This window comes from Lactuca serriola, chromosome 9 (assembly GCF_051521515.1).
Source record: "Lactuca serriola cultivar US96UC23 chromosome 9, Lser_US96UC23_V15, whole genome shotgun sequence".
NCBI classification, from domain to species: Eukaryota; Viridiplantae; Streptophyta; class Magnoliopsida; order Asterales; family Asteraceae; genus Lactuca; species Lactuca serriola.
In genome coordinates, this window is record NC_136416.1 from 195,355,422 (window position 1) to 195,367,027 (window position 11,606).

The window sequence follows — 11,606 nt, forward strand, 5'->3', positions numbered from 1 at the left end:
GAAACTGAAACTGATAACATAAACTTGTATGGGTAATTTGGGAGTACTTACTTGAGCTCGGTTGATTGCATGCACCACACCCTTTTTATCTTATCAACTTATTTACTTTCTAAATATTCTTTTTGCTTTTTCTAAAACTCTTTTCTTTTCTCAAACTCCTTTTTCAAAACTGTCTTTTTCTTTTGAAAACCTTTATACCAATCCCTTAGTTTGAGTTCAGACACGCCCGAGGGTATGTCCGAATCCCTCAAACCAAGGCTCTGATACCAACTAAAAATCACGACTAAAAATTTCTTTTAAAACATTACTAAAACCATATTTACAAAACTGTATCATAAGTAATAACATAATTTTTAGAGTATTAATTCAAAACATAATCTCATTATCAGAGTCAAACATTCCCATGCTAACTGACTATGGTGTGTGCACTGCAATCTTCCCGAGCTCCTCTTTTGAAAAATGAGTACCTGAAACCAAAACTGAAAACCGTAAGCACGAAGCTTAGTGATCTCCCCCAATCTACCACATACCATGCAATAACATATAAAGCACATACTAGGCCTTGCCCACTGCATCGGACCGAGCTCCGGACTAACTGGGGCCTTGCCCCCTGCATCGGACCGAAGTCCGGAAACTGACTGGGACCTTGTCCCCTGCATCGGACCGAAGTCCGGACTAACTGGGGCCTTGCCCCCTGCATCGGACCGAAGTCCGGAAACTGAATGGGACCTTGTCCCCTGCATCGGACCGAAGTCCGGACTAACTGAAAGGGACCTTGTCCCCTGCATCGGACCGAAGTTCGGACTAACTGGGGCCTTGCCCCCTACATCGGACCGAAGTCCGGAACTAACTGAACATCACATAACATAAACATGTCAACTAGCATGAACACACATATACTGCATACTGCATCAGGCCGTAGCCCGGAACACATAACCCATAAATCATATCTGAGCCACGAAGGCATCAAACATACTAACTACTGCATCAGATCAAAATCCGGAAACTACTGCTAGCTAAACGGGCCGGCATTGTGGCCTTAGACCTGTTCCTACTGGAAGGAAACTCACCTGAACTGCTGAGCTCCGCCGATAATCCTCTGGCTGCTGATCGACAATCCCCTGAGCCGCTGCTCCTCCAGCTCTCCGAGCTACCAATATCAGTATGACACTTAGTCTGACAGTCCTCTAAAAGTCAACAAGGTCAACTCTGGTCAAAGTCAAAGTCCTGGTCAAAGTCAACCTTCCAGGTCAACCCTACTCGCCGATTCCACCTAATGACTCGCCGAGTTCATATGTTCAGGGTCTTTCTATTCGCGACTCGACTTGCCGAGTCAGTCCATGACTCGCCGAGTCCAACTATTTCCGAGTCCTGACCTGTCCAACTCGCTGAGTCTCCACCCGACTCACTGATTCGAATCTCAACTCGAAGGGATTGGGGTTTCGCGACCTGACTCGCCGAGTCCAAGGCAATCTTCAACCAACTCGTCGAGTTGTTCTTCCAACTCGCCGAGTTCATGCTTAACTTCATCCGACTCGACGAGTTGTTCATCCCACTCGTCGAGTTCCTCCTCATCTTCATGCTACTCGCCGAGTCCATTCAGATCTACATACATGTAGAGGACTTTTGAGTCATGCATGGACTCCAAACTGTAGATCCACTCTTTTAAAGCCTATTCCTTACGTAAAGTGGCAAACTTTACGTGTAGCTAACGAGATCTAGGCTCAAATCACTATAAACTAGGGTTTGAGACAAAGGGGCTCAACAATCAACGCATAGACTGATGCTTTATGATTCTCTAGGCCAAGATACACATAGATCTGAAGTAGCAACTTCCGATCTGGGCTTCTAACTCGAAATGGTTCATAAACTTATCCTAAAAGCCCCAAATCCCATGATAAAGGTTGATCTATATGCAAAAGAGGGAAGGTAGCGACTCATTACCTTCAAAAGCTCTGGAAGATCTCACAAACTCCGGATCTACTGCCAATTCTTGAATCCCCAATGTGTGCCTTCCTCCTTCTTCCTTCAAATCACCCAAATTGGCAAGAAAACTTGATTGAGCAACAATGGAGGCTTAGGGTTTCTGGTTCTGGACTATAGGGCCGCAAATGAGCCCTAGGGAAGAGATTAAGATGCTTAAATAGGGTACCAAGTCCCGAAATTAGGGTTTCCCAACCCAGACCTGACTCGCCGAGTCCACTTGCCGACTCGTCGAGTCGGTCACTTGCTTTACACCCGGATCCCGCACCGACTCGCCGAGTTCCTCCCTGGACTCGACGAGTCAACCCTCTTTAACTTAAGGTTTTTCCTTTCCTTTCTTGACCTTTCTGATTTCGGGTGTTACACACAATCAATATTTAATACAAAAGAAATATCACCCCTGCATTCCTTCTCTTCTTCGTTTTCAGTCAAGAACACACCACCGAAGTGGATGTTTTCTAGTGCAAACAGAATAGATCAGCAGCTCCTTTCTCTTCTTCTTCTTCTTCTTTGATTTCTGCCAAGAACATCAAGAGACCAACAGCCTCTCCCTTTTCCTTCTATCTTTCCCTATTAAAAGAAACAAACAAACAAAAAACACCCCTTAGATCGTTTTCTGCATGCTTCCATTTTCCTTTGTTGTTGGTTGTTAAATCAGAAAGAAAGGGGGAGCAAGGAGATTACCGGTGCAACCCCCCATCGCATCCCACACATTCTCCGGTCAAGCAAACACCTCTGAAAACTTCACCTGCGCCGCTGCTTCGCTGCTCCTTGTCGAGAGCTCCGTTTCTAGGGTTTGTAATTCGAGATCAGCTTGAGCTTCGTCGTCCGACTCCGAGTCGGAATCGAAACTTGATGCAGAACTGCTGCTACGCACTATGATGAAGGGTAGACCCAGATCGTCGGCGATTGATCCAACACAAAACATGAGATTATCATGGATAATAACGATTGATTCCTTTTGAAATGAGTCCTTTTATGCATCTATGATCTGGATGAGGTGTTTCTGAAAATGGGGTTTGCAGTTATCGTTTAGAGCTTGCAAGAACCGAATGAAGCCGGAAGAGCTGTCGGTGTCGGATAATTTGTCCGGCAGAGGGAGGAAGATGAAGTCAGGGTGATTAGAAGGGTTTGGTGGATGACGGTTGTATATAAGAAAAGAAATTAGGTTAAAATTGAATGCTAGCATGATTATAGGACTATTTGTGGAAGCTATTTATCAAATTACTAAAATACCCTTGTTTATTTAATTAATTATTTAAATTTTTATTTAATTATGATTGGCCCATATTTATGCATACAATAACACAATAATTACTTTAAACATTTGAACCTACCTCTTTCTCTCTCTTTATATATATATATATATATATATATAGAGAGAGAGAGAGAGAGAGAGTCTGGTTCAAATGTTTTCACGGTCTATTGTGTGCATTTATGATTAATTATGTACCAATCATTTTAGTTATTTTAAGAAAGTAATTAATGTATATTAAATGTTGAATATGTAATTAATATTCATTATATCTTTAACATGTAATATGTATTAATTACTTTATTAAAATAACTAAAATGATTGGTCCAGAATCAATCATACATGCACACAATAGATAGTGAAAACAAAATAACCTAACCCTATATATATATATATATATATATATATATATATATATATATATATATATATATATGTATATATATATAGAGAGAGAGAGAGAGAGAGAGTCAGGTTCAAATGTTTTCACGGTCTATTATGTGCATTTATGATTAATTCTGTACCAATCATTTTAGTTATTTTAAGAAAGTAATTAATGTATATTAAATGTTGAATATGTAATTAATATTCATTATATCTTTAACATGTAATATGTATTAATTACTTTCTTAAAATAACTAAAATGATTGGTCCAGAATCAATCATACATGCACACAATAGATAGTGAAAACAAAATAACCTAACCCTATATATATATATATATATATATATATATATAGAGAGAGAGAGAGAGAGAGAGAGATAGGCTCAAATGTTTTTAACAATTATTGTGTGCCTATGTGCACCAATGAGAATTCAGGAAATAATAAATCATTAAATAAATCATTTAAGGCATTATAGTAATCTTGACATATTTAAATATGGTAGATAATTAATATATTTATCATCCCTTTAAATATGGGATATCAAAGTCAAATCCAAAAAACCCTACGTTTGAAAATTACAATTGCCGTCAATCCCTTCACCCATTTTCCATTCTCTCCGACTTTCACCCAACACCAATCGACTCCGCCACCACCGTCAAATGCTGCCACCGATCAAGAATATAGTCATGTTTTCTTTCTCTACAGTTCATAGCACATGGAATTTGACTCTGGTTTTTCTCTCTTCCACTTATTTCTGTTGATTGTGATAATATAGCGATGGATCTATTTCATGTTGTCTGGATGAATCTGACCCCTTTTATGAATGATTGAAAGAGTTTGAATTTGACAATTGATTTCAATTATATTTATTCGAAACTGCAGTTGGGAATGCAACTGTACAAAGGAGAATACAACATGTTTCAGTGGCGAAAGAAAGAAGAGAAGCAATGTTCAGAACCAAACGATTATGTACGGAAGGAGTTATCAACTTCATGGATGTTTCCATCAATGACGACATGATGATTGGTAAGACTCTCAATAATTTTTTTTTGAAGAAACTTAAGAAGCACACCACGTGTTTGATAAATTGCCTGAAAGAGTATTTCTTTTATTTTCTTCATTAAACCTTTTGATATGTTTTTTTTTGTTGCTATTAACTCCTTATTTGTTAATTACTTTGTTGATTTACTTGGTTCTAATCTACTTACTAATGTGTTGATTTTCTTTATTGCCATATACCTTCAAGGGTTCCATGTTGTTTTGTCTGTGAGATCTAAGAATGCTTGTGGGCAACAAGGGTCTTACCCGATTAAGATGTTTTACACTTCCAACATGATTATTATTCTCCAGTTTGCACTTGTTTCCAACCTTTATTTCATCTATCAGGTATTAAACTTTTATTTATTCTTTATTTCTTTACTTGTTGAATTGAATAATTACTTATATTGTTATTGTTGTTCCTTTTCAATTGTTGCACAGAAAGTACTGTGGGAATTTCTTGGTTAATATGTTGGGAAAATGGAAGGAATTTGAATACTCTGTTCAATCTGTTCCAGTTGGTGGTCTTGCTTATTATGTTGCTGCACCTTCTCAAGGTAATGACTGACTCCATTCCATATTTCCATTCCATTCCATTCACATTCCTTGATTTGTGATGATTTATTGTTTGTTTGCATGTGAATATCATCATCAGCTTGGCTGATATGGCAGCAAATCCCTTTCATGCTCTCTCTCTTTTTTTTTAGTTAATTGAGTAATACTTAAAGGTTTTCAAACTTTAGCTTTAAATGGTTTCAAACATTATAATTTTTTATTTTCACCTACAGTAATATAACTTGTTTGCTTTACCAAATGAATGTTAACCTGAAAATTCTTTCAGAATAAGGGCAATATTCTTTTAGAATAGGGCTTTAGTTTAAATGGAATCACGAATTCCAATTTTGTTAGAATGAAATCTTAGATTCTAATGCTCAAGTTCCAATTCAACCTAAGCATTGAATTTTTTTATGAGTTATCATGTCTAAAACTTGTTATTTTTCTGCACTTACTCTCATTGGTTTTTGTATTATCTTCAATTTTTACTTACCAATATTATTCTTCCAGAATGACTTAGTGTTTTTTGTTGGATTTTGATGCATTTGTGATAGGAATGACATGAAGACATTATAGGAATGACATGAAGAATGAATCAAAGATTGATCACACTCAAAGTTTAAGAATGTTGTTGTTTTTTAAAAATTATACTTCTTATTCTTTCAGAATGTTGACATTATTCAAGAATATTCTTTTTGTATCAGAATTATAGATGTAATTATTTGATATATTATTTGTTCAAGAATCGATTTTGTATATTGTTTCATATTGTACTTATTCATGTTTTCTTTTTATTAATGTATTCTTAAAGGATGTCATAAACTGTTATTCTAAAAAAATGTCATTCTAACAGAATCGCATTCTGACAGAATAAAAATATTTTGATAGAATAAAATCGGTTATATTAACAAATTAGGTTAGAATTAAAATTGACTTAATTAAAAAAATTTCAGATTTTTAAAATTAGTAGAATTAATTGTCCCTAAAAATCTGAAAATTTCCTTTTATAAATATAGTTAATTGTCCAAAATACCATTTTGCTAAATTTTGTATGATTATACGGTACATGTTATCCCAATGTAATATCATACACCCTCAAATCATGTTCATTGATTAATTTCATATGTTGGTCCAGATCTATGCATTCTGGCACACAATAGTTTCTAAAAACAAAATAACCTAACCCTATATATATATATATATATATATATATATATATATATATATATATATATATATATATATATATATATATATATATATATATATATATATATGGTTTAATGGTTTATAGAAGTTAAAAACTACAGTATAAAATTTATTATATCATTAAAATATATATATATATATATATATATATATATATATATATATATATATATATATATATATATATATATATATATATATATATATGGTTTAATGGTTTATAGAAGTTAAAAACTACAGTATAAAATTAATTATATCATTACCATAAATATATTTCATGTTGGCATTTTCACAACCGGTTGAACTTATCACGTCCTTCAACATCAATTCAATTGTGGATGGCTTTAAATACTATTGATGATCTACTAACTTTAGATAAAAAATATTACCAATATTTTAGACGATTTAGTTATATTTCTTGTCCTTTTACAATTTAAATTTAGGTAGAAAGTACTATTATTAAATGCATTTAATAATAATATTAATTGCTTGTATGAAAGTGCAAAACAAGATGGTCACGACTCACGATTATGACTTTCACAAATATATGTTCCTAAAAAAATACTGTATATTTAGGTAATTTCCCGCAAACTATTAAATAATTATTGATAAACGTATAAAAGTTTTATATGCTTTAGACATGGTTTCTTTTTGTCTTAAAAAATATATTTTACTTTTGGTATTTAATTGTTACTATATATATATATATATATATATATATATATATATATATATATATATATATATATATATATATATATATATATATATATATATATATATATATATATATATATATATATATAAAGAAGAAAAAACCACAAGTCTCCACAAGATGGCATTTGCCTCTTCCTTCTTGTATGCTTTCTTGCTTCTTCAGGTATTACATCTAATTATTATCTACCAAAAAAATCTGAATTTTTTTCATAAACTTTATATAAAACGGGAAAATTGTTGACGATTTTATCACATTAGGTTACATGTGTGGTTTGTTTATAGTTGTTAACATATATATTCATTTGATATTTGATAGTTTTGTCTCAAAAGCAATGCTCATGAAATCATCAAGGAACCCATAAGAAATGTTCACAACAATGATGAAGGTTTGGACCCCGCTCTAAATGTGTTCTTTAGAGTCAACGATCTATATCTTGGAAAAAAGATGTCAATTTATTTTGCTACAAATGACAAATCTACCCCTACTCATCTACTTACTCGAGAAGAAGCCGATTCGATCCCTTTTTCATCATCAAGACTCCCATACCTTCTCAAATTCTTCTCATTTTCTAACAAATCCCCACAAGCTAAAGCTATGGAGACCACACTTAAACAATGTGAGCTCAAGCCCAAGGAAGGTGAGATCATGTTTTGTGCCACATCATTGGAGTCCATGTTGGACATGACACGTGGTGTTTTGGGTATGGTCAAACTCAAGATTTTGACCACCAAAATTTTGAATTCCAATCATACCCTTTTCCAAGGGTATACTTTTGTGGAGAAGCCATTGGAGATTTATGCTCCTAAGATGGTGGCTTGCCACACCATGGCTTACCCATATTTGGTTTACTACTGCCATGGGCAAAAGGGTCATTTCAACAGGGTGTTTAAGATAGCATTGGAAGGTGAAAATGGAGAGAGAGTTGATGCTGCTGCTGTTTGCCACATGGACACATCCACATGGGATCCAGACCATGTGGCATTCCGCGTGCTTGGCGGCCAGCCTGGCAGCTCTCCTGTGTGTCATTTCCTTCCTGCTTGATAATATTGTGTGGGTCCCATCTCCTTAATTGTAAGGATCATGATGTAAAATCATAAACTAAATAAATAATCATAATGAGAGTTACTGAATTTTGGATCGGATCATATCAATGTTTTATAACTACTGCTCATGACAAAATAACGTTTTTTTATTTTAACTTGTTTTATGAACTTCTATATAAAATTTACTTATATCTTTGGGTTAAAATGCAAAAAATAACAATATGAATTTCATAACAACATAAAACAATAAAAGATAGCCAATCTACAGCAGATAATCTCTTGATGTTCAAAAGATATATGAACATGAGGAAGAGTTGAAACAAGAATTTGTGACTCCACTTGATCTCAACATGTCATGAGTCATCCAAGAATGGCAGATATTAATGTTTGCTTATGAACCTGAATACATATACAAAAGTAAATAATAATATCAGCTGTTATAATTCGACAAACTTTCATGTTTTTGTAAATATGTAACAATAAGATAATAAGTAAACAAGTAGTTTTATTATTAAAAAGAAAAAAAAAATAGACCACATACCATAGTTTTGCTTGACCTTGGTGAAATTGTGAATGGCTTTTAGAATTAAACCATATTTCTTATGCTTCAGTGGGCCCATGTGTCTGCAAGAAATAAGTAGGTCAAAACTCGAGCGATCAAGAAAAAAAATGTAGAGATTACATTCACTTATAATATAAAAGATTGATTGGAAAATGCCATAAGAAGTAAATAAATAGGATTTAGTAACCTACACAATCTCTGTGTATCGAATTCTCCATGCTGGAAAGCCAAGGTGGCATCTAGCTGGCGCGTAAACTAACAAAAGGTCAGGATCAGGCTCTACAACACCTGATAGTAAGCCACATAATCACACAAGAAATCAATATATGTAAGTGATCTTTTTGTTATGGTGTTTATTTGTTTCTTTAAATTGTGTTTTGAGTTTTTCTTTGCTATAATCTCAAGATAAGGGAAGAACAAACCTAGGGTTTTTAATGCATCAGTCAAGTAACTCTCTGTGAAGAAAGGTTTTTCAGCATCATCATCATCCAAGTAATACTTTTTAAAAAGTACATCAGCTGCTTTTGCAACTACTAATTTTCCATCAGAAATTGAAACAAATTCAAAATCCATTTGCTTTTTGTTAAGAAGGGAATCCATTTTTGAATCATCCTGCACTAACAGGCAACAAATGACACTTAATGTCTGTTCAAAATGACAAGTAGATATATAAAGCTCATAGGTCATACATTAGATGGTTTTGATGAATTAAATCTCTCTACAAAAACTTCCTTTGATTTCTTCAACACTCCTACATTTACAAGAGTGAAAGAAACCATTATAGCCACACATATACATTTATGTAGATTTAGATTTTCCTAGAGAAAAGATGTTGTAAATGCAGCATTACCTTCCTTGTCATATAGACAGACCTTTTTGATACCAATGTCTGAAAGCCATTCCAAAAGTTGAATAACTTCTGTAGTCTCACGAGCTTCAACACTGTCTATGACAACTCCAAGATAATTGACTCGTTGTAAGTTTAAATGTTCATATGCTTTCACTATTCCATTTGTTATAAGGTAGTTTTCAACTGTTTGAAAGACCTCTTGGGCAAAGTAAATTACCCTAAGAATCAAGTGGAGAACATGCCATAGCAAAAGAAAGATGCTGTTATCCTTCTGCATAAGATTATATTCACATAAGCATTAAACAACTATTATATCAAGTATCATGACTTTTGGATCCATGAAATGAGAATCACAAATGAGTTGATAAAGAATATTAACTTCCATAAGATAGAAAATACCCACAAAACCAACTTCAAAGAAGAGAAAAAAAGATTATTACCGGTGTAATCCTGTTGAATGTCTGTTGGAAATCCTCTGCCACATTCATGGTCTATAAGCAAAAATAAATGGATAAACATAAATGATATACTATAAGGTTGCAAATCTAGTTAACAGGTCAAGGCATAAACAGTAAACCCCTAATCATGCTCTAAGCAACAAATTTATAAGAAAACTTTGCAATTTCATCATTGTGGTTTGTTTTAACTGGAAGAACTTTCAAGAGTCGTAAATTAAGCTACAAACAGGGCTCTCCGGTAACTGTAGGTAAGAATGAAAAAAAAAATACTCGAAATTTTCTTACATAGTAAACAGAAAAAATAAGAGGGGATAAGATACACACCATTGACAACAGGTAAAAACTTGCTTTTCTTCTTGAGCAAATCAATCAAAACAATATTTTCATCACTTGTACGGAGAACACATAAAATCATACGAAAACCTAACTCTTGCCGGTTTCAAACAGCTTCACAACTCAAAAATGGTATGTCGCTTAGAAACCAAAATAAGCTAAAAACTTCGTGAAGCTGAAATCGATTTGTAGATGATGAAAACGATCATAATACCAGACTCACGTACCAAAATTCAGTAATGAATTGACGCTAATATTCATGATCAGAAAACCAATACTCCACATTAAATACCACTAATCAGTTTTGAACAACGACCGATTCGTAACATACCATCAAATTAAGTGAAAACAAAACCCTAATTGTGCATAAGAGCGAGAAAGAAGTAGAATTGCTGAACAACAATGGTACTTACATAAGGAATCTTGTTTTCTACTGTTGTATCTCCGAAGGCGATCTCCGCCGCACCTCGATCTCGAGAAGTAGAAATTGAAGCGATGAGAATAGCGTATAAATGGGGGAGGTGTGAATAAGTGTGATGAACTAAGGGCACTTTCGGCTTTTCATCCGACATACCCGCCAAAAAAAGAAGATATAGTGGCTATCTTCGATTTTATTTTAGCTTTTATAAAATTCTTTATATCGGAGAGAAGATGCTTCTATTTTACTTTAAGCTACATTTTTTTTTCTTTTGATCTATAATGGGATTTGAATCCACAACCTATAATTGAAGGGGTTTTTCCATCACAGGCATTTTGATTGAACAAAATGCAACTTGTTCAACTTATCTCACTTACTTCAGACATTCTCATCATGCTTCTCTAGTTTAGCAAATAACTTAAGTGGTTTGGTCATTATGTCTACTGCATGCTTTGTACCTCTAGTCCTCTACAATGCAACAATGTTATGGAACCTTCACTACTTTACACTCGAAGGAAGTGATATCTTACTCGTATGTTCCTGCTTCGACTACGACTACAAAAGATTTGATTTTTTGATAATTTGATGGTTAGAATGTTGTCATACATTAGAGCTCTGTAATTTCCTTTCTTCATGTATCCAAGTTGCTTTAGAATTCCATGAACCATATTGCTTGGCATGCTTAAGCTACTATACCTATATACTCCGCTTATGCGGAGGATAAGATCACAATTGGTTGTTTCTTTGAGCTTCATAAAATTGCTCCTAGGCATACACGAACACATATCCACTTGTGCT

General features: G+C 34.1%; 2 protein-coding genes across 2 annotated transcripts; one reads left to right on the top strand and one right to left on the bottom strand.

The window, feature by feature from the left end:
- The first annotated feature begins 7,261 nt into the window (after positions 1-7,261).
- On the top strand, positions 7,262-8,274 carry LOC145074791 (BURP domain protein USPL1). Its single transcript, XM_079021115.1, is given in 3 exon segments — positions 7,262-7,306; positions 7,460-8,182; positions 8,184-8,274. Coding segments are annotated over 3 exon segments (798 nt in total). The 3' UTR covers positions 8,214-8,274.
- A 127-nt stretch (positions 8,275-8,401) lies between these two features.
- LOC145074790 (uncharacterized) lies at positions 8,402-10,977 on the bottom strand. Its single transcript, XM_079021114.1, has 8 exons — positions 10,804-10,977; positions 10,040-10,090; positions 9,600-9,870; positions 9,439-9,500; positions 9,172-9,361; positions 8,941-9,037; positions 8,729-8,811; positions 8,402-8,586 (listed from the first exon to the last, which is right to left on the bottom strand). The coding sequence occupies exons 1-8, from the start codon at positions 10,960-10,962 to the stop codon at positions 8,579-8,581; spliced, it is 921 nt and encodes a 306-aa protein (XP_078877240.1). The 5' UTR covers positions 10,963-10,977; the 3' UTR covers positions 8,402-8,578.
- Between the last annotated feature and the right edge of the window lie 629 nt (positions 10,978-11,606).

What these genes read in the sequence shown, in the direction of transcription:
- LOC145074790 (XM_079021114.1), bottom strand. Translation starts at nt 10,962, where the DNA reads ATGTCGGATGAAAAGCCGAAAGTGCCCTTAGTTCATCACACTTATTCA. An exon ending in TAGAAAACAAGATTCCTTAT is followed by an intron (nt 10,091 to 10,803) that starts GTAAGTACCATT and finishes TTTTGCTTATAG; the next exon opens with ACCATGAATGTGGCAGAGGA. An exon ending in ATTCATCAAAACCATCTAAT is followed by an intron (nt 9,362 to 9,438) that starts GTATGACCTATG and finishes CTGTTAGTGCAG; the next exon opens with GATGATTCAAAAATGGATTC.